The sequence below is a fragment of the Salvelinus alpinus genome, chromosome 33, assembly GCF_045679555.1.
Source record: "Salvelinus alpinus chromosome 33, SLU_Salpinus.1, whole genome shotgun sequence".
Taxonomy (NCBI): Eukaryota; Metazoa; Chordata; class Actinopteri; order Salmoniformes; family Salmonidae; genus Salvelinus; species Salvelinus alpinus.
In genome coordinates this window covers 23,849,132-23,873,124 of record NC_092118.1, presented here as the reverse complement: position 1 = coordinate 23,873,124, position 23,993 = coordinate 23,849,132, and the positions used below count along the sequence as shown (strand labels likewise).

The 23,993-nt window shown below is 44.2% G+C and overlaps 1 protein-coding gene across 1 annotated transcript; it reads right to left on the bottom strand.

Moving 5' to 3' along the window:
• Positions 1-521: 521 nt before the first annotated feature.
• Positions 522-23,764, bottom strand: LOC139563039 (vitamin D 25-hydroxylase-like). Its single transcript, XM_071381296.1, has 5 exons — positions 23,488-23,764; positions 21,779-21,920; positions 19,310-19,942; positions 2,758-3,087; positions 522-1,496 (listed from the first exon to the last, which is right to left on the bottom strand). Exons 1-5 carry the CDS (start codon positions 23,725-23,727, stop codon positions 1,315-1,317), a joined length of 1,527 nt encoding a protein of 508 aa, XP_071237397.1. The 5' UTR covers positions 23,728-23,764; the 3' UTR covers positions 522-1,314.
• Positions 23,765-23,993: the final 229 nt, after the last annotated feature.

Below are 23,993 nucleotides of genomic sequence, written 5' to 3'. Positions count from 1 at the left end.
TTACTAGTTAATAATAGAGGTATGCTGGGTGCCAAAAATAGCTAGAGGCATCAAATCAATATGAAATATTACCCAGTAAGTCTGATGTATGCACAGCACAGCATTGCATTGGAGTTTTTTTTCCAGCCCTTTGGTCTGTTGAGTAAAGAGTAGAAGTGAGAGGTCACTTAAGGAAATGGGTGACGCCCCCCCAGGCTCAGCTCCAACCACATGAAGATTATTTATAATGGCTGTGTCTGTATCCCTGGACGACCCAGTCTGGACACATTCTGCCGGGTCACTGCAAAAGTCCATGTCTGAGTAGCCCTGTACTGTAGTTTAGATGGGAAGATTTTTTGGAGAGAAAACATAGACCTATAACCTATTGAGAGAAATACTGTCAGCACGTTGAAGAAAAAGAACAAGCGGCATAAAACATATGTAACTTGAATTGCTCTTAGGAAAGGCACACTATAAACATTGTAAAAAAGGTAACTAGAGCACCAAAATGGCATTGTTCTTATTACAAAGTATGACCATAATAGACAAAAGTAAAATTTACTTAAAGGACAGTATCACATAAAGACATTTTCAACGGATATTGCAGTAGCGTTCTGAGAGAAGGCTTTGCCATGGAAGAATCCTTAGAGATCAGGTTCATTGTTAGTTCAGACTGCTTGATATGGCGCTGATCCAGACTAAACTCCATGTCCAGAGCCTTCTAGGAAAGGCTGGCTGCTAGTCTACTTATTTTCACTGTGCTGTAGAAACAGCTGAAAATACCCACTGGGAACAGACATCAATTCAACGTGACATGGAAACAACAATGATTCAACCAGTGTGTGCCCAGTGGGTAATGTTCCCATTTCTCATTTAGGCAGGCTGAGAGAGAGAAGACAGGGCTGTGAACCATCATAGAGGTCCATCCTGTCAATCATTGATGTAATCCCGCAGGGAAGATGAGACGTGATTATAAGGACACAGATAAAAAGTAAATTCTAATTCAAGGTTAATTCATAGTATATGTCTGCATGTATTGTTTAAATATTCACACTTATCTTCTCGATTAAACTTACTGAGAAGTTCCACCTGATATTTCAGGATCTTGCCAGTAACATTTCTGGTGATCCTGTGACTTTGCAAATGGTGCTGTGCAAACATGCAATTGCTCAGAAACAACCATTGGTTGATGTTTAGAATTCTAGCAGTTCTGTGTAAAACACTGGAGTTCAGACCCTGGAGGTCAGGGTAGGAGTCCAAGCTCTAGAGCCCTGTTCTGTTCTGACTAAACCCCCAACCCCCCCACCCCTTCGGGCTGTGCCTTCTGAGAATCAGTCACTGCTGCCTGCGGACGGCGCAGATGGAGTAAGGCAGCGGCTGCAGGGTCATGCCCAGTTTGGGGGTGAGGCTTGGCACTGTGCCGGGGGGGAACTGCAGGTGGAAGCGCTGCAGCATGGTGGTGAAGAACAGGAACATCTCCATCCTGGCCAGATGCTCGCCCAAACAGTGACGCTTCCCTGAGAACAAACCACACAACATGGATTGAGTTTTGTGAAGATCAAGTCATACTTTGTATCATCTACTCTACTCAGAGGAGGCTGGTGAAGGAGGACTGCTCGTCGTAATGGCTGACATGAAATCAATGGAACGGTATCAAACCATTCCATTCCAGCCATTACAATGAGCCGTACGTTGATTTAGTGACACCAGCTACTACTGACTACTGTTTTCCAGTGAACATTCAACCAATACAACATATCTACTGTACTCAATGTATCTGTTAAGTGATAGTAAAGGTCCTTTACTATCACTGTTATCAGCTGTTTAGTCTTTACCTTACTAGGATATAGGTTAATCCAATGATATGATATGGATGGGAAAAGGTTTACACTTGCATACACAGTGCAAGTTGAGCAATAGAGGGAACCACATGTATGGGTGGTATGACTGAGAATTTGTTTTGTTTGAACTGACATGGTGGTGTTTTTCTGTCTTAACAGTACTTTCCTTTATTAATGGCAGCATTGTAGTCTGCAATAGCCCCAGGGACTGGCTTGCTCACCAGTCTATTAATTAAGTGCTCAAATAGATTACTGGGCCTTCATACCCATAAGGTTGTTGTAATACCGGAGAGGCTCTAGCTTTTATTACATTTGACTCATTGTAGGTAAAATGAAATGAGATCATAGCTGGGGTATACGGTTAAAGACATGCTCCGGTAAAGTATCTATGAGCAGAATTACTGTCTTACCTCAATTAGACATGAAATCCCTAGTTTGAAAGTAACTGTTTTATTGAAGCTGTGCTGTGTTATTTTCCCTACATTTCCCTCCATGTGGGCCAGCACCCGAGCAATTTGAGTTCTAGCCAATGAGCTTCGGCCTCTCACATTTGAGTGACAGGTAGCAAGAGGCCTGCCCAGCATTATCCAATGAGGTTGCAGGGCGGGTCCAGCTCAGTGGACAAAGCACAGAGAGAGAGCAATGACGTGGTGCACATATCTGCACATATGTGACGTAGTATGCAATATTCGGCGACCACTTTTGGCTCATGAGTGCTACTTTCAGAACTACTGCCTAAAAAGCATACAAACACACAGAAGAATCTCTAATATATTGGAATTTCATGCCCATGATGACTATTAACCCTGTATTTAAACATTACCATTTAGATTAGGCAAGAGGAGAGGCATTCAAGTGAGAGGGTGTGTACAGTATGTGTGTGAGAGTCTGTGCTACTCTCTTTGGGGGCCTAAGAGTGGAAAGAAGCCAGACTCACCCAGAGAGAAGGGTAAGAATGCTTCCCGTCGGACAAAGTTTCCATTGCTGTCCAGGAAGCGATGTGGTGAGAAGGTTCCAGGGTCGCACCAGTACTTTTCATCAAAGTGCACAGAGTACAGGTTGGTGATGACCATGGTGCCTTTGGGGATGTTGTAGCCGCTCACCAGTGTGTCCTGAGTGGTGGCGCGGAAGATGCCCAGGGGCACAATGTTACAGAAGCGCAGGACCTCATGTAGCACCGCTTCCACATAGGGCATCCTCTTTTTGTCTGCCAGCGAGGGGGACTTCTCACTTCCCAGCACACTGTCCATCTCCTTATGCACCTTCTCTACACAGAGGAAACACCAGCAGCAAACGGTCAATACCTTATCACCACAATGTTCTATCTGCTTCCTCAACTCTTGTCTAGTATCTACAGACATACACTGAGTATACAAAACATTAAGGAGACCTTCCTAATATTGAGTTGCACCCCCTTTTGCCCTCAGAACAACCTCAGTTTGTTGGGGCATGGACTCTACAAGGTGTTGAAAGTATTCCACAGGGATACTGGCCCATGTTGACTCCAATCCATAATAAAGCGCTGCTCTGCCTTCTTAACAACACTATCAACAAGGCAGATCCTACAGGCCCTAGTTTTGTCGCACCTAGACTACTGTTCAGTAGTGTGGTCAGCTGCCACAAAGAGGAACTTAGGAAAATATTAGTTGGCTCAGAACAGGGCAGCATGGGTGGCCCTTAAAAGTACACAGAGAGCTAACATTAATGACGTGCATGTCAATCTCTCATGGCTCAAAGTGGAGGAGAGATTGACTTCTTGACTATTTGTTTTTGTAAGAGGTGTTAACAAGCTGACACCCATGCATACCCCACAAGACATGCCACCAGAGGTGGGGACTCTGAAGAGAGTCCCCAAGACCAGAACAGACTATGGGAGGCGCACCGTACTACATAGAGCCATGACTACATGGAACTCTATTCCACATCAGGTAACTGATGCAAGCAGTAGAATCAGATTTAAAAAACAGGACAAAATACACCTTATGGCACAACGGGGACCGTGAAGAGACACACACAGGTACAGACACATGCATATGAATACATTGTTATATTGTCGTATGGTGGTATTAAACATTTTGTATTGTAGATATGTATTGGTGTAATAATGTTATATGATGTACTGTTTTATATTTTATATGTAATGTAAGTGCTTGAATATGTTTGGACCCCAGGAAGAGTAGCTGCTGCCAAGGGGATCCCTAAAAAATACAAATACAAACCCTTCCCACAGTTGTGTCAAATTGGCTAGATGTCCTTTGGGTGGTGGACCATTCCTAAAATACACGGGAAACTGTTGAGTGTGAAAATCCCAGCAACGTTGCAGTTCTTGACACAAAACGGAGCGTCTGGCACCAACTACCATACCCCGTTCAAAGGCACTTAAATATTTTGTCTTGTCCATTCACTCTCTGAATGGCACACATATATACAGTGGCAAGAAAAAGTATGTGAACCCTTTGGAATTACCTGGATTTCTGCATAAATTGGTCATCAAATTTGATCTGATCTTCATCTAAGTCACAACAATAGACAAACATAGTGTGCTTAAACTAATAACACAAATTATTGTATTTTTCTTGTCTTGTTTGGTTTGGTTGGAAAAAGTATGTGAACCCCTAGGCTAATGACTTCTCCAAAAGCTAATTGGAGTCAGGAGTCAGCTAACCTGGAGTCCAATCAATGAGACGAGATTGGAGATGTTGGTTAGAGCTGCCTTGCCCTATAAAAAACCCTCACAACATTTGAGTTTGCTATTCACAAGAAGCATTGCCTGATGTGAACCATGCCTCAAACAAAAGAGATCTCAGAAGACCTAAGATTAAGAATGGTTGACTTGCATAAAGCTGGAAAGGGTTACAAAAGTATCTCTAAAAGCCTTGATGTTGATCAGTCCACGGTAAGACCAATTGTCTATAAATGGAGAAAGTTCAGCACAGTTGCTACTCTCCCTAGGAGTGGCCATCCTGCAAATATGACTGCAAGAGCACAGCACAGAATGCTCAATGAGGTTAAGAATCCTAGAGTGTCAGCTAAAGACTTACAGAAATCTCTGGGACATGCTAACATCTCTGTTGTATCGTAAACTCATCGTAAAACACTAAACAAGAATGGTGTTCATGGGAGGACACCACGGAAGAAGCCACTGCTGTCCAAAAAAAACATTGCTGCAAGTCTGAAGTTTGCAAAAGTGCACCTGGATGTTCCATAGTGCTACTGGCAAAATATTCTGTGGACAGACGAAGCTACAGTTGAGTTGTTTGGAAGGAACACACATCACTATGTGTGGAGAAAAAAAGGCACTGCACACCAACATCAAAACCTCATATCTCAACTGTAAAGTATGGTGGAGGGAGTTTATCAAGACATTTTGCAGGAGAATGTAAGGCTATCTGTCCGCCAATTGAAGCTCAACAGAATTTGGGTGATGCAACAGGACAACGACCCAAAACACAGAAGTAAATCAACAACAGAATGGCATCAACAGAAGAAAATATGCCTTCTGAAGTGACCCAGTCAGAGTCCTGACCTCAACCTGAGATGCTGTGGCATGACCCCAAGAGAGCAGTTCACACCAGACATCCCAAGAATATTGCTGAACTGAAACAGTTTTGTAAAGAGGAATGATCCAAAATTCCTCCTGACCGTTGTGCAGGTCTGATCCGCAACTACAGAAAACGTTTGGTTGAGTTTATTGCTGCCAAAGGAGGGTCAACCAGTTATTAAATCCAAGGGTTCACATACTTTTTCCACCCTGCACTGTGAATGTTTACACGGTGTGTTCAATAAATAAATGAACACGTATAATTGTTTGTGTGTTATTAGTTTAAGCAGACTGTGTTTGTCTACTGTTGTGACCTAGATGAAGATCAGATCAAATTTTATGACCAATTTATGCAGAAATCCAGGTATTTCCAAAGGGTTCACCTACTATTTCTTGCCACTGTAATCCATGTCTCAGTGCTTAAAAATCTTTCTTTTAACCTGTCCCCTACCCTTGTTTAGTTTAATTCTACCATTATTTAAAAACAAGCCCACACAACTTGAAAAAGCCATACATGCACATGAGTAAAATCATGGAGGATAACACACAAAGTTATTTCCATTGTGGTCCTCTTGAGACAAGATGGCTAGGCAAGTTGGACACAGTATGGCATTGTGATAATAAAACATAAAGAACATCTATCTCATCATTGCAATTACATCGTCATATGGGCACAGAAGACATTAAACTTATTTTTAAAGCTTCCCAGAGAGGACGTCGTTTTTATGGGCAGATGCAACTCATTCCATTCTGAGGCTCCAGTATACAAGAAAGTTCTACGCTGAATAGGTGCCTAATGGACCCTATTCCGACTACACTACTGAAAGAGCTACTTCCTGTGCTTGGCCCTGCTATGTTGATCACAATAAACAGCTCCCTATCCTCCGGATGTGTACCAAACTAGCTAAAAAAGCCTTTCCTGAAAAAGCCAAACTTTGACCCGGAAAATTTAAAAAACTATCGACCTATATCGAATCTCCCATTCCTCTCGAAATTTTTACAAAAAGCTGTTGTGCAGCAACTCACCTCCTTCCTGAAGACAAATACTGTATAGTCGTGGCCAAAAGTTTTGAGGATGACACAAATATTAATTTTCTCAAAGTTTGCTGCTTCAGTGTCTTTAGATATTTTTGTCAGATGTTACAATGGAATACTGAAGTATAATTACAAGCATTTCATAAGTGTCAAAGGCTTTTATTGACAATTACATGAAGTTGATGCAAAGAGTCAATATTTGCAGTGTTGACCCTTCTTTTTCAAGACCTCTGCAATCCGCCCTGGCATGCTGTCAATTAACTTCTGGGCCACATCCTGACTGATGGCAGCCCATTCTTGCATAATCAATGCTTGGAGTTTGTCAGAATTTGTGGGTATTTGTTTGTCCACCCGCCTCTTGAGGATTGACCACAAGTCAATTAAAGGTCTGGGGAGTTTCCTGGCCATGGACCCAAAACATCGATGTTTTGTTCCCCGAGCCACATAGTTATCACTTTTGCCTTATGGCAAGGTGCTCCATCATGCTGGAAAAGGCATTGTTCGTCACCAAACTGTTCCTTGATGGTTGGGAGAAGTTGCTCTCGGAGGATGTGTTGGTACCATTCTTTATTCATGGCTGTGTTCTTAGGCAAAATTGTGAGTGAGCCCACTCATTTGGCTGAGAAGCAACCCCACACATGAATGGTCTCAGGATGCTTTACTGTTGGCATGACACAGGACTGATGGTAGCGCTCACCTTGTCTTCTCCGGACAAGCTTTTTTCCGGATGCCCCAAACAATCGGAAAGGGGATTCATCAGAGAAAATGACTTTACCCCAGTCCTCAGCAGTCCAATCCCTGTACCTTTTGCAGAATATCAGTCTGTCCCTGATGTTTTTCCTGGAGAGAAGTGGCTTCTTTGCTGCCCTTCTTGACACCAGGCCATCCTCCAAAAGTCTTCGCCTCCCTGTGCGTGCAGATGCACTCACACCTGCCTGCTGCCATTCCTGAGCAAGATCTGTACTGGTGGTGCCCCAATCCCGCAGCTGAATCAACTTTAGGAGACGGTCCTGACGCTTGCTGGACTTTCTTGGGTGCCCTGAAGCCTTCTTCACAACAATTGAACCGTTCTCCTTGAAGTTCTTGATGATCCGATAAATGGTTGCTTTAGGTGTAATCTTACTGGCAGCAATATCCTTGCCTGTGAAGCCCTTTTTGTGCAAAACAATGATGACGGCACGTGTTTCCTTGCAGGTAACCATGGTTGACTGAGGAAGAACAATGATTCCAAGCACCACCCTCCTTTTGAAGCTTCCAGTCTGTTATTTGAACTCAATCAGCATGACAGAGTGTTCTCCAGCCATGTCCTCGTCAACACTCACACCTGTGTTAACGAGAGAATCACTGACATGATGTCAGCTGGTCCTTTTGTGGCAGGGCTGAAATGCAGTGGAAATGTTTTTGGGGGATTCAGTTGATTTGCATGGTAAAGAGGGACTTTGCAATTAATTGCAATTCATCTGATCACTCTTCATAACATTCTGGAGTATATGCAAATTGCCATCATACAAACTGAGGCAGCAGACTTTGTGAAAATTAATATTTGTGTCATTCTCAAAACTTTTGGCCACGACTATAAAGGAAACGCTCAAGTCTGGTTTTAGACCCCATCATAGTACTGAGACGGCACTCTTGAAGGTGGTAAATGACCTTTTAATGGCATCAGACCAAGGCTCTGCATCTGTGATTGTGCTCCTAGACCTTAGTGCCGCTTTTGACACCATTGATCACCACATTATTTTTAAGAGATTGGAAACCCTCTTTGGTCTACACGGACAAGTTCTTGCCTGGTTTAGATCTTATCTGTCGGAAAATATATAATTTACTCTCTTTGGATGATTTGTCCTCTCACAAATCAATTGTAAGTTTCGGTGTTCCTCAAGGTTCCATTTTAGGACCACTATTATTTTCACTATACATTCTACCTCTTGGTGATGTCATTCGGAAACACAATGTCAACTTCCACTGCTATGCGGATGACCCACAGCTGAACATTTCGATTAAACATGGTGAAGCCCCAAAATTGCCTACCCTGGAAGCTTGTGTTTCAGACATAAGGAAGTGGATGGCGGCAAATGTTTTACTTTTAAACTCGGACAAAACAGAGATGCAAGTTCTAGGTCCCAAGAAACAAAGAGATCTGCTGTTTGATCTAAAAATGAATGTTGATGGTTGTATAGTTGTCTCAGTTGGACCTCTGCATTGCTCTGGACTCTCTTTTGACGAACATATTAAGAATAATTCAAGGGTAGCTTTTTTCCATTTTTGTAACATTGCAAAAATCTGTAACTTTGTACAAAAATGATGCAGTAAACTAATCCATGCTTTTGTAACTTTCAATTAGACTACTGCAATGCTCCACTCTCTGGTTATCCGGATAAAGCACTAAATAAACTTCAGTTAATGCAAAATACAGACCACCATAGTGCCTGTACCCAAGAACACCAAGGTAACCTGCCTAAATGACTACCGACCCGTAGCACTCACGTCTGTAGCCATGAAGTGCTTTGAAAGGCTGGTCATGGCTCACATCAACACCATTGTCCCAGAAACGCTAGACCCACTCCAATTTGCATACCGCCCCAACAGATCCACAGATGATGCAATCTCAATTGCACTCCACACTGCCCTTTCCCACCTGGAGAAAAGGAACACCTACATGAGAATGATATTCATTGACTACAGCTCAGCATTCAACACCATAGTGCCCTCAAAGCTCATCAATAAGCTGGATTTCCTGACGGGCCAGCCCCAGGTGGTAAGGGTAGGTAACAACACATCTGCCACGCTGATCCTCAACACAGGGGCCCATCAAGGGTGCGTGATCAGACCCTTCCTGTACACCCTGTTCACTCATGACTGGAACTCCAACACCCTCATTAAGTTTGCCAATGACACAACAGTGGTAGGCCTGATCACCGACAACGGCGAGACAGCCTATAGGGAGGAGGTCAGAGACCTGGCCGTGTGGTGCCAGGACAACAACCTCTCCCTCAACGTGATCAAGACAAAGGAGATGATTGTGGACTACAGGAAAAAGGAATTCTCATCGACAGGGCTGCAATGGAGCAGGTTGAGAGCTTCAAGTTCCTTGGTATCCACATCTCCAACAAACTAACATGGTCCAAGCACCCCAAGACAGGACAGTCATGAAGAGGGCACGACAAAATCTATTCCCCCCCAGGAGACTGAAAAGATGTGGCATGGGTCCTCAGATCCTCAAAAGGCTCTACAGCTGCACCATCAAGAGCATCCTGACTGGTTGCATCACTGCCTGGTATGGCAACTGCTCGGACTCCAAACGCAAGGCACTACAGAGGGTAGTGCGAATGGCCCAGTACATCACTGGGGCCAAGCTTCCTGCCACCCAGGACCTCTATATCAGGCTTTAGTACATCCTTTAGTACAGCCTTTAGTACATCCGGCGCCGACAGAGATGGCCGCCTCGCTTCGCGTTTAGTACATCATTTGGTACAGCCTTTAGTACATCCGGTGCCGACAGAGATGGCCGCCTCGCTTCGCGTTCCTAGGAAACTATGCAGTATTTTGTTTTTTTACGTGTTATTTCTTACATTGGTACCCCAGGTAATCTTAGGTTTCATTACATACAGTCGGGAGGAACTACTGAATATAAGAGCAATGTCAACTCACCATCATTACTACCAGGAATATGACTCTCCCGAAGCGGATACTGTGTTTTGCCTTCCACCCTGGACAATGGATCGGATCCCAGCCAGAGACCCCGAAGCGGTATTCTGGTCAGGCTCCGGAGACGGGCACATCGCGCACCACTCCCTAGCATATTACTCGCCAATGTCCAGTCTCTTGACAACAAGGTTGATGAAATCCGAGCAAGGGTAGCATTTTAGAGAGACATCAGAGACTGTAACGTTCTTTGCTTCACGGAAACATGGCTCACTCGAGAGACGCTAACGGAGTCGGTGCAGCCAGCTGGTTTCTTCACGCATCGCGCCGACAGAAACAAGCATCTTTCTGGTAAGAAGAGGGGCGGGGGGGTATGCCTAATGATTAACGAGACGTGGTGTGATCATAACAACATACAGGAACTCAAGTCCTTCTGTTCACCTGACTTAGAATTCCTCACAATCAAATGTCGACCGCATTATCTACCAAGGGAATTCTCTTCGATTAGCCGTATATATTCCCCCCCAAACAGACACATCGATGGCCCTGAACGAACTTCATTTGACTCTATGTAAACTGGAAACCACATATCCTGAGGCTGCATTCATTGTAGCTGGGGATTTTAACAAGGCTAATCTGAAAACAAGACTCCCTAAATTCTATCAGCATATCGATTGTGCTACCAGAGCTGGTAAAACCCTGGATCATTGTTATTTTAACTTCCGCGACGCATATAAGGCCCTCCCCCACCCTCCTTTCGGAAAAGCTGACCACTACTCCATTTTGTTGCTTCCAGCCTACAGACAGAAACTAAAACAAGAAGCTCCCGCGCTCAGGTCTGTTCAACGCTGGTCCGACCAATCTGATTCCACGCTTCAAGACTGCTTCGTTCACGTGGATTGGGATATGTTCCGCATTGCGTCCAACAACAACATTGACGAATACGCTGATTCGGTGAGCGAGTTCATTAGAAAGTGCATCGGCGACGTTATACCCACAGCAACGATTAAAACATTCCCAAACCAGAAACCGTGGATTGATGGCAGCATTCGCACGAAACTGAAAGCGCGAACCACTGCTTTTAATCAGGGCAAGGTGACCGGAAACATCTTCAAATAATATTTTTGCAGGAATCTCCTTGCAAATGATTTTGCCGAAGATTGTATCTCCGCCGGGCTGGGCAAACAGTGTAGCTATTCCCTCCGCAAGGCAATCAAACAAGCTAAGTGTCAGTACAGAGACAAAGTAGAGTCGCAATTCAACGGCTCAGACACGAGGTATGTGGCAGGGTCTACAGTCAATCACGGATTACAAAAAGAAAACCAGCCCCGTCGCGGACCAGGATGTCTTGCTCCCAGACAGACAAAATAACTTTTTTGCTCGCTTTGAGGACAATACAGTGCCACTGACACGGCCCACTACCAAAACCTGCGGGCTCTCCTTCACTGCAGCTGAGGTGAGTAAAACATTTAAACGTGTTAACCCTCGCAAGGCTGCAGGCCCAGACGGCATTCCCAGCCGCGTCCTCAGAGCATGCGCAGACCAGCTGGCTGGTGTGTTTACGGACATATTCAATCAATCCTTATCCCAGTCTGCTGTTCCCACATGCTTCAAGAGGGCCACCATTGTTCCTGTTCCTAAGAAAGCTAAGGTAACTGAGCTAAACGACTACCGCCCCGTAGCACTCACTTCCGTCATCATGAAGTGCTTTGAGAGACTAGTCAAGGACCATATCACCTCCACCCTACCTGACACCCTAGACCCACTCCAATTTGCTTACCGCCCCAATAGGTCCACAGACGATGCAATCTCAACCACACTGCACACTGCCCTAACCCATCTGGACAAGAGGAATATGTGAGAATGCTGTTCATCGACTACAGCTCAGCATTTAACACCATAGTACCCTCCAAACTCGTCATCAAGCTCGAGACCCTGGGTCTCGACCCCGCCCTGTGCAACTGGGTACTGGACTTCCTGACGGGCCGCCCCCAGGTGGTGAGGGTAGGTAACAACATCTCCACCCCGCTGATCCTCAACACTGGGGCCCCACAAGGGTGCGTTCTGAGCCCTCTCCTGTACTCCCTGTTCACCCACGACTGTGTGGCCATGCACGCCTCCAACCCAATCATCAAGTTTGCGGACGACACTACAGTGGTAGGCTTGATTACCAACAACGACGAGTAGGCCTACAGGGAGGAGGTGAGGGCCCTCGGAGTGTGGTGTCAGGAAAACAACCTCACACTCAACGTCAACAAAACAAAGGAGATGATTGTGGACTTCAGGAAACAGCAGAGGGAGCACCCCCCTATCCACATCGACGGGACAGTAGTGGAGAGGGTAGTAAGTTTTAAGTTCCTCGGCGTACACATCACGGACAAACTGAATTGGTCCACCCACACAGACAGCGTTGTGAAGAAGGCGCAGCAGCGCCTCTTCAACCTCAGGAGGCTGAAGAAATTCGGCTTGTTACCAAAAGCACTCACAAACTTCTACAGATGCACAATCGGGAGCATCCTGTCGGGCTGTATCACCGCCTGGTACGGCAACTGCTCCGCCCACAACCGTAAGGCTCTCCAGAGGGTAGTGAGGTCTGCACAACGCATCACCGGGGGCAAACTACCTGCCCTCCAGGACACCTACACCACCCGATGTCACAGGAAGGCCATAAAGATCATCAAGGACAACAACCACCCGAGCCACTGCCTGTTCACCCCGCTATCATCCAGAAGGCGAGGTCAGTACAGGTGCATCAAAGCAGGGACCGAGAGACTGAAAAACAGCTCCTATCTCAAGGCCATCAGACTGTTAAACAGCCACCACTAACATTGTGTGGCTGCTGCCAACATACTGACTCAACTCCAGCCACTTTAATAATGGAAATTGATGTAAAAATGTATCACTAGCCACTTTAATCAATGCCACTTAATATAATGTTTACATACCCTACATTACTCATCTCATATGTATATGGTCCAAGAGGCTTCTAAACAGCTTCTACCCCCAAGCCACAAGACTCCTGAACACCTAATCAAATGGCTACCCAGACTATTGTCATTGCCCCTCCCACCCCTTTTACACCGCTGCTACTCTCTGTTGTTATCATCTATGCATAGTCACTTTAATAACTCTACCTACTGTACATGTACATATTCCCTCAACTAACCAGTGCCCCAACACATTGACTGTACAGGTACTCCCCTGTACATAGTCTCGCTATTGTTATTTTACTGCTGCTCTTTAATTACTTGTTACTTTTATTTCTTATTCTTATCCGTATTTTTTTGATCTGCATTGTTGGTTAGGGGCTCGTAAGTAAGTATTTCACTGTAAGGTCTACACCTGTTGTATTCGGCGCATGTGACTAATACAATTTGATTTGATTTGAAATACGGCTGCTAGTACCTTGATTAGAACCACAACATTGTATCATATTACTCCAGTGCTAGCCTCTCTACTTTTTGACTTCCTGTTAAGGCTAAGGCTAATTTCAAGGTTTTACTGCTAACCTACAAAGCATTACTGTAACGATGACACTGTGAGTCGCGAAGCAGGTGCAGGAGAAACGTTTAATAAAACAACAAACATGAAACGAGACAACATAAGAGTGGTGTTTACTCGTAAACACAGGAACAATACTAACTGAGGAAGGAACCCAAGGGAGTGACAGATATAGAGGAGGTAATCAGGAAGGTAAGTATCATGATGATCTGCAGGTGCGCGTAATGATGGATACCAGGTGTGCGTAATGATGGATCCCAGGACCGGTGGTTAGTAGACTGGCAACGTCGAACGCCGGATGGGAGGAGCGGGAGTAGACGTGTCAATTACATGGACTTGCTCATACCTATCTCTCCGATTTGGTCATGCCATACATACCTACACGTACTCTACGGTCACAAAACACAGGTCTCCTTATTGTCCCTAGAATTTCTAAGCAAACAGCTAAAGGCAGGGCTTTCTCCTTTAGAGCTCATTTTTTATGGAATGGTCTGCCTATCCATGTGAGAAATGCAGACTCGGTATCGACCTTTTAGTCTTTACTGAAGACTCATCTCTTTAGTAGGCCCTATGATTGAGTGTAGTCTGGCCCAGGAGTGTGAAGGTGAACTGCAAGGCACTGGAGTGACGAATCGCCCTTGCGCTCTCTGTCTGGCCGGCTCCTGTCTCTCCACTGGAATTCTCTGCCTCTGACCTTATTATGGCGGCTTACTAGTGGGGGCTTACTCATTGGCTTACTAGTGCTCTTCCATGCCGTCCCTAGAAAGGCTGTGACACGTCATGCCTTTTTTCACTATACTCGACTTGAGTGGGTTGAGTCACTGACGTGATCTTCCTATCCGGTGTTGCGCCCCCTTGAGCTCGTGCGGTGGAGGATATCTTTGTGAGCTATAGTCAGCCATGTCTCAGTGTAGTAAATTGGTGGTCTGTTGATATCCCTCTAGTGGTGTGGGGGCTGTGCTATGGCAAAGTGGCTGGTGTGATATCCTGCCTGTCCGGGGGTATCGTCAGACAGGGCAACAGTGTCCCCTGACCCTGAACTTAAGTATGCTCCCTCTAATTCTCCCATCATTCTCTCTTGGAGGACCTGAGCCCTAGGACCATACCTCAGGACTACCTGGCCCGATGACTCCTGGCTGTCCCCAGTCCACCTGGTAGTGCTGCTGATCCAGTTTCTGCTGTTTTGCCTGTGGCTATGGCACTCTGATCTGTTCACCAGATGCTGTTTTCAACCCTCTCCCTCCCTGCATCTCTCTCTCTACCTCACCTGCTGTCTCGACCTCGGAAAGCTCGACTACGAAAAGCCAACAGACATTTACTCCTGGGGTGCTGACCTGTTGAACCCTCTATAACAGGCCTGGGCAAAGCCCGCGACCTGATTCAACACGGCCCCTGGAATCATGCTCAGATCACATAAAGGATTTGTGATAGTAAAGTTTTGAAAAACGTATTTGTTATTCAAATGTAAAGCCAAATGAATACTCGCCTTTGTGTAATGATTTCACTCCCACCGCTTGTGGTACATTTATTTTGAAGGCACGTATAAATAACAACTGCACGACGACCGGGCAGTGACTGAAAGGCTGACACACACGTCACAGTTACAAATAGTAGCTAGCTAGAAATTGCACAAAAATGAGATTTTCATAGAAAAGGAAAGTAGATAATGAATGTAGGGTGTTCCAGCAAGAGTGGACAACGAAATATTTATTTATTGAGGTATCAGGAAAGCTGTGTGCTTAGTGTGCAAAGAGAGCATCTCTGTCTTGAAAAACTACAACTTGTCCCGACACTTCCAAATCAAATCAAATCAAATGTATTTATATAGCCCTTCTTACATCAGCTGATATCTCAAAGTGCTGTACAGAAACCCAGCCTAAAACCCCAAACAGCCCCAAACAGCCTAAAACCCCTTCCAGAGTCTTTGGAAAGTTTTGTTCATCGAGAGATGCATAGAACCTCATCAGTGACATTGTTTTGAATAGTTCTCCAATCACTGCATCAGACTGAAGATCAATAAGCTCAAGATGCAGGTCAGTGGGAGCGTTATCCACATTGAAGGTGAAAGGAGAGGAAACCAACAGCATGTCATTTTCCAGCACTTTGAAATCCTCAAAACGACAATAAAACTCACTGTTCAAAGCACACAGCAACGATGTATACTTCTGCCGCTGGTCATCTGATAGGGAACAGACTTGTAGTGTCAGAAGGTGGGTGAGATTGTTGGCTTCTACTTGGCAGGTCAGGAGGAGTAATTTTCCCTTGAAGGCTTTGACAAGGCTGTGCATCTGATGTGCAAAAAGGCCCTTCCCTTGTAGTTTGGAATTCAGTTAATTCATGAGAGCCATGATGTCCACTGTGAAGGCAAAATCAGCCAACCATTCTTTATCTTGCAGTTGAGGGAAATCCACATATTTTCCTTTCATTTGCAAAAACTCAGAAATCTCCGACTTCAGGTCCCACACCCTTTTATGCACCTTCCCCAAACTCAGCCTTCTCATATTTGTGTGGAAGGGGAGATCTGCATGACCCGACTCTGTCTCTTCCAACAGTGAGACAAACTGCCTGTGGTTTAAAGATTTTGCTCTTATGAAGTTTACCACTTTAGTGACTGTATCCACAACATGGCTCATTTTCAGAACACATTTACAGAACACCTCCTGATGAATAATGCAATGCAAGAAAAATGTATTCTGATCTGGGTTCAGGTCAGCTACTTGATCTTGTATCCTTTTCAAAAGGCCAATGTTTTTTCCTGTCAAGTTTGGGCACCCACTCAGTCCCAGCTTTGCCACACACTTATTAACCTCCTCCAATAAATATTTCCCTGTGGTTGTGCTCTTCATTGACTGCACTGAAGTAAGCTCCTCTTTAATATCAAAGTCTGGGGTTATGCCTCGTAAGAATATCAACAACTGTGCCATGTCACATGCATCACTGCTCTCATCCAGGGCCAAGGAGAAATAGGTGAAATCCTTTGCCTTGTCTTTCAACTGTTGTTCCATATTCTCTGCGATGTCCTCAACACGCCGTGTCACTGTTTATCTTGACAGGGAAACATTTTCAAACAGCTCTTTCTTGTCGGGGCAAAGTATTGTTGCAGAGTCAATAAAACATTCTTTAATGAATTCACCCTCAGCGAATGGCTTGCTATGTTTAGCAATTTTGTGGGACAGTACATACAGTTGAAGTCGGAGGTTTACATATACTTAGGTTGGAGCATTTTTCAACCACTCCACAAATTTCTTGTTAACAAACTATAGTTTTGGCAAGTCGGTTAGGACATCTACTGTGCATGACACATCATACCGCTCAAGAAGGAGACTCGTTCTGTCTCCTAGAGATGACCGTACTTTGGTGCGAAAAGTGCAAATCAATGCCAGAACAACAGCAAAGGACCTTGTGAAGATGCTGGAGGAAACAGGCACAAAAGTATATTCACAGTAAAACGAGTCCTATATCGACATAACCTGAAAGGCCGCTCAGCAAGGAAGAAGCCACTGCGCCAAAACCGCCATAAAAAAGCCAGACTACGGTTTGCAACTGCACATGGGGACAAAGATCGCACTTTTTGGAGAAATGTCCTCTGGTCTGATGAAACAAAAATAGAACTGTTTGGCCATAATGACCATCGTTATGTTTGGAGGAAAAATGGGGGAGGCTTGCAAGCCGAAGAACACCAAGAACACCGTGAAGTGCACGGCAGCATCATGTTGTCGGGGTGCTTTGCTGCAGGAGGGACTGGTGCACTTCACAAAATAGATGGCATCATGAGAAAGGAAGATTATGAGGATATATTGAAGCAACATCTCAAGACATCAGTCAGGAAGTTAAAGCTTGGTCGCAAATGGGTCTTCCAAATGGACAATGACCCCAAGCATAGTTCCAAAGTTGTGGCAAAATGACTTAAGGACAACAAAGTCAAGGTATTGGAGTGGCCATCACAAAGCCCTGACCTCAATCCTATAGAAAATATGTGGGCAGAACTGAAAAAGTGTGTGCGAGCAAGGAGGCCTACAAACCTGACTCAGTCACACCAGCTCTGTCAGGAGGAATGGGCCAAAATTCACCCAACTTATTGTGGGAAGCTTGTGGAAGGCTACCCGAAACGTTTGACCTAAGTTAAACAATTTAAAGGCAACGCTACCAAATACTAATTGAGTGTATGTAAACTTCTGACCCACTGGGAATGTGATTAAAGAAATAAAAGCTGAAATAAATCGTTCTCTTTACTATTATACTGACATTTCACATTCTTAAAATAACGTGGTGATCCTAACTGACCTAAGACAGGGAATTCTTACTAGGATTAAATGTCAGGAATTGTGAAAAACTGAGTTTAAATGTATTTGGCTAAGGTGTATGTAAACTTCCGACTTCAACTGTACAAACATACACTCCCCTCCATATGTATTTGGACAGTGAAGCTAAAATTGTAACTTTGGCTCTATTCTCCACCATTTTGGATTTGTTATCAAATGATTCATATAAGGCGACAGTACAGAATGTCACCTTTCATTTGAGGGTATTTTCATATCTGTTTTAACGTTTAGAAATGAAAGCACTTTACATATCTAGTCCTCCCATTTGAAGATGTCATATGTATTTGGACACATTCACTTATAGTGTATTAAAGCGGTCTAATGTTTAGTATTTGGTCCCATATTTCTAGTATGCAATGACTACATCAAGCTTGTGACTACACACCCGTTGGATACATTTGGAGTTTGGTTTGGTTGATTTTGGGTTATGAATGATGGATGACTGGAGTCATTTTATTTCTAATTCATGATATCCCTAATCGTGGTAGCATCCACATTAATGTAGCTGTGTTAAAAAACACATTTTATTCTTGATTACAATAAAAGTGTCTACAAAATTACACAATACATTATCCACCATTCACTTCCTATTTGGCCAAGCATAATCCGAAACACAACCAAAACAAGCTGTAAATGCATCCAACAAGTTTTTAAAGTCACAGCTTGATGTTGTCATTGTGTGCAAGGAATATGGGACCAAATACTAAATTTTTTACTACGTTAAAACACTAAGTGAACTTGTCCAAATACTTATGACGTCTTCAAATGGGGTGATTAACTACATTAGCTACATGCTTTCATTTCTAAACGGTAAAACAGATAGATACATATATATAAATAAAAATACCCTCAAATAAAAGGTGACATTCTGTACTGTCACCTAATATTAAATATTTGATCTCAAATCTAAAATGGTGAAGTATAGAGACACATTTACAATTGTAGCTTCACTGTCCGAGGGGAGGGAGTGTATACCTTTGTACAGTTGAAAGAAAACAATCTATACCTTAGTTATCTAACTTCTGCAAATAAAAGTTGCTGTATATTATAGCTTGGAGAAAGGTTAAATAAAGACGAGGCAAGTCCCTTTACTGGACACCAGAGTAGAATTTGAGAAAGAAAGACCAAGGATGACCTGTTAGCGAACCGTTGAAACTGAGCTTAATACCGGAATAGGCCTCATCTGAAAATAGATGAATAGAACAGGACAGGAAGAGATGGAGGGACGTTGTGGAGGTCTTATGCACCACTTGACATGATGAGACCTGAGTAAGGACAAGGCAGGGTGCTATGAGGACTGAGTAAGGACAAGGCAGGGTGCTATGAGGTCTGAATGAGGACAGAGCAGGGTGCTATGAGGCCCGAGTAAGTACAAGGCAGGGTGCTATGAGGCCTGAGTGAGGACAAGGCAGGGGACTTGATGCTGAGGCCTACTGTGCACTGACCTTGAATGTTGGGATAGAGGGCAATGTAGAGCATAGCCCAGCGTAGGGTGTTGGTGGTGGTCTCCGTGCCTGCGATGATGAGCTCGCCCACAGAGTAGATTAGGTTCTCCCTGGAATACGGGGTGCCCAAGTCGCCAGCACTCTTGTCCAACTTGTTCAGGTAGTCATCGATGTAGTGGCGCGGGAAGTTGCACACTCTGCCCTCCGAGAAGCGCCTGATGATCTGCTCCAGGAAGTTATAGACCTTGGCTGCGTTGCGGAACAGCTTCTGGTGCTTTCCGAAGGGGAGGTACTCGATCCATGGGAAGGCGTTGTAAAGGAAGGCCCAGCCACTGACGGCCAGCTCCACATTCTCACTGAAGATCTCGATCATGTGCTGGAAGTCACAGTTGTCGTACGTGAAACGCTCGCCGAAGATGATGAGGTTGGTGATGTTGGACACAGCATTGGTCACCAGGTGCTTTGGGTTAAAGGGTTTCCCTTTGTGTTCGTCAATGGCATCCACGAAAAACATGCACTCTTCCAAGATCTTCTGGTCGAGGGGCTTTTGAAAACTGCCAAAGTAACGAAAGGAGTTGCTGGCCAGTTGACGATGTTCCATCCATCCGTTGCCAAATTTAGCATTCAGAAGTCCTGAGAAAGAAGATATTGAGATTAGAGCTGACATAATGAGACCTTACTGAGCATGTGTGAAGATACTAAATATTATTCTCAGGATAGGTGGACCTATTTTCATCTCAATACCATCAAATAGCCTAGAGAGTTCGATAACACCAAGCTTGTATTTGCATATAATAACTACAGTGAGGGAAAAAAGTATTTGATCCCCTGCTGATTTTGTACGTTTGCCCACTGACAAAGAAATTATCAGTCTATAATTTTAATGGTAGGTTTATTTGAACAGTGAGAGACAGAATAACAACAAAAATATCCAGAAAAATGCATGTCAAAAATTTTATAAATTGATTTGCATTTTAATGAGGGAAATAAGTATTTGACCCCTTCTCAATCAAAAAGATTTCTGGCTCCCAGGTGTCTTTCATACAGGTAACGAACGGAGATTAGGAGCACACTCTTAAAGGGAGTGCTCCTAATCTCAGTTTCTTACCTGTATAAAAGATACCTGTCCACAGAAGCAATCAATCAATCAGATTCCAAACTCTCCACCATGGCCAAGACCAAAGAGCTCTCCAAGGATGTCAGGGACAAGATTGTAGACCTACACAAGGCTGGAATGGGCTACAAGACCATCGCCAAGCAGCTTGGTGAGAAGGTGACAACAGTTTCTGTGATTATTCGCAAATGGAAGAAACACAAAAGAACTGTCAATCTCCCTCAGCCTGGGGCTCCATGCAAGATCTCACCTCGTGGAGTTGCAATGATCATGAGAACGGTGAGGAATCAGCCCAGAACTACACAGGAGGATCTTGTCAATGATCTCAAGGCAGCTGGGACCATAGTCATCAAGAAAACAATTGGTAACACACTATGCCGTGAAGGACTGAAATCCTGCAGCGCCCGCAAGGTCCCCCTGCTCAAGAAAGCACATATACATGCCCGTCTGAAGTTTGCCAATGAACATCTGAATGATTCAGAGGACAACTGGGTGAACGTGTTGTGGTCAGATGAGACCAAAATGGAGTTCTTTGGCATCAACCCAACTTGCCGTGTTTGGAGGAGGAGGAATGCTGCCTATGACCCCAAGAAACCATCCCCACCGTCAAACATGGAGGTGGAAACATTATGCTTTGGGGGTGTTTTTCTGCTAAAGGGACAGGACAACTTCACCGCATCAAAGGGACGATGGACGGAGCCATGTACCGTCAAATCTTGGGTGAAAACCTCCTTCCCTCAGCCAGGGTATTGAAAATGGGTCGTGGATGGGTATTCCAGCATGACAATGACCCAAAACACACGGTCAAGGCAACAAAGGAGTGGCTCAAGAAGAAGCACATTAAGGTCCTGGAGTGGCCTAGCCAGTCTCCAGACCTTAATCCCATAGAAAATCTGTGGAGGGAGCTGAAGGTTCGAGTTGCCATACGTCAGCCTCGAAACCTTAATGACTTGAAGAAGATCTGCAAAGAGGAGTGGGACAAAATCCCTCCTGAGATGTGTGCAAACCTGGTGGCCAACTACAAGAAACGTCTGACCTCTGTGATTGCCAACAAGGGTTTTGCCACCAAGTACTAAGTCATGTTTTGCAGAGGGGTCAAATACTTATTTCCCTCATTAAAATGCAAATCAATTCATAACATTTTTGACATGCGTTTTTCTGGATTTTTTTGTTGATATTCTGTCTCTCACTGTTCAAATAAACCTACCATTAAAATTATAGACTGATCATTTCTTTGTCAGTGGGCAAACGTACAAAATCAGCAGGGGATCAAATACTTTTTTCCCTCACTGTAATAACAATATAACAATGTCATAATGTCCATATTCAGAATACATTATAACTGACTTTCTTACCTCCCATTTTGGTCATTTTCATAAATAAAGGCAGCGATGGCCGGTCAGAAAAGACATCACCCTGGTGGTACAGGCATTCTCTGATGGCATCATATCCATTCAGAACCACTGCTGAGTAGCCTCCCAAATCAAGACTGAAAATCTGAGATAAAATCCTTGAATAAATAGACATCCAAAATAATATGCCATATATTTCCCTAAATTTGTTTAATTTGGGATTTTAAAAAGTAGACTATAGTCCAGTATGACATAACATCTAAACTGCAAATTATCTAAACTCAGCAAAAAAAGAAACATCCCTTTTTCAGGACCCTGTCTTTCAAAGATAATTCGTAAAAATCCAAATAACTTCACAGATCTTCTTTGTAAAGGGTTTAAACACTGTTTCCCATGCTTGTTCAATGAACCATAAACAATTCATGAACATGCACCTGTGGAACAGTCGTTAAGACACTAGCAGCTTAGACGGTAGGCAATTAAGGTCAGTTATGAAAACGTAGGACACTAAAGAGGCCTTTCTACCGAAAGAAAGATGCCCAGGGTCCCTTCACATCTGCGTGAACGTGCCTTAGGCATGCTGCAAGGAGGCATGAGGACTGCAGATGTGGCCAGGGCAATAAATTGCATTGCTGTACTGTGAGAGCCTAAGACAGCGCTACAGGGAGACAGGAAGGACAGCTGGTCGTCCTCGCAGTGGCAGACCACGTGTAACAACACCTGCACAGGATCGGTACATCCGAACATCACACCTGCAGGACAGGTACAGAATGGCAACAACAACTGCCCGAGTTACACCAGGAACGCACAATCCCTCCATTAGTTCTCAGACTGTCCGCAATAGGCTGAGAGAGGCTGGACCGAGGGTTTGTAGGCCTGCTGTAAGGCAGGTCCTCACCAGACATTACCGGCAACAACGTCGCCTATGGGCACAAACCCACTGTCACTGGATCAGACAGGACTGGCAAAAAGTGCTCTTCACTGAGGACGTTTATTTTTTTGCTGGGTTTATTAGGCTAGTCTAGAGATAGGAAAGTAGCCCTCACTCTATTTGCCGAGGCATGCTGACTAAGCGGACCTTCGCCATTTCTTAGAAACCCTGCAAGCGCAGCTGGAGCCTGCCATAATTTTGCGAATAGCGAGCCTCTTTGTCCAGTTTTCTTTTCTTTTTTTTAGGCTGACGCAAGACATAGGGACGTGAATGGAGCGTCCACCCTAACTAACCTTTGACACACTTAGGAATTATGGTATGTGTCTGCCGGATGATTAAAAAAAAAAAAACTTTATTTAACAAAGTCTTATTTACTATGACGGTCTACCGGGGGACAGTGGGTTAACTGCCTTGTTCAGGGGCAGAACGACAGATTTTTACCTTGTCAACTCGGGGATTCGATCCAGCAACCTTTCGGTTACTAGCCCAATGCTCTTGCCACTAGGCTACCTGCCGCACCATTAGACATTTTATTTCGCTGTTTTTTCACCAGGGAAATTAAAGCGACTTTGAGATTCTGTTTTGGAATGAAAAGCGCTATATAAAATACATCTATTGTAATGCAAAATTCACAAATGAACACTCAATAGGCTAAACCGCAAGAGTTAAACCGGTTTGAGAACAAACAGACTAGCCTACATGGGGTGCACAGAAGTAGCCAACACAAAAAAATGCCTAGGTTTAGTCAAGCCACTTTGACACAATAATTTAAGTACCGTACCTGCCCATGGATTTCACTCTGTTTCTTCATAAAGACGTGCGGTTCTGTTGCTAGAGACATAATGTTCCCTATGACAGGAATAGGTGACGGTCCAGGAGGGAATCCTCGGGGTCTCCTCTGCTTCACAAGCTGTCGGATCAGCAAAAGAACAATCAGGGAAATAAGTAAACTACACAGACCTAAGAAAGCCTGTCCATGCGACACTTCTGAGACTAGAGATGATAACTGAATTAATACCATTTTTCTATCTCTAACTTTGCTGTCTGGACTAAGCTCTCCTCTGTGAAAGAGTTATGTGGGCTATATCATCTTGCACATGTTTCTATCCCCTGCCTCTACCCAATAGGATGCTTCTCCCTCTACAAGGCTAAGATTGGCTGGCAGTTTAGCTGTGACTATCGATGAACTTTGATCAGCCTTCGATCAATTCTAGCAATCAACAAATCGTGATTCTGCTATTTCTGAGGATTTGATTTCCCAATGATGATTTCTGGTCATTTGTTGAC

Coding starts and splice junctions, on each gene's coding strand:
- LOC139563039 (XM_071381296.1), bottom strand. CDS start 23,727: ATGGTATTAATTCAGTTATCATCTCTAGTCTCAGAAGTGTCGCATGGA. Junction 21,921..23,487: donor AGAGTGAAATCCATGGGCAG/GTACGGTACTTA, acceptor ATTTTATCTCAG/ATTTTCAGTCTTGATTTGGG. Junction 3,088..19,309: donor CCTCTATCCCAACATTCAAG/GTCAGTGCACAG, acceptor TCCTCTGTGTAG/AGAAGGTGCATAAGGAGATG.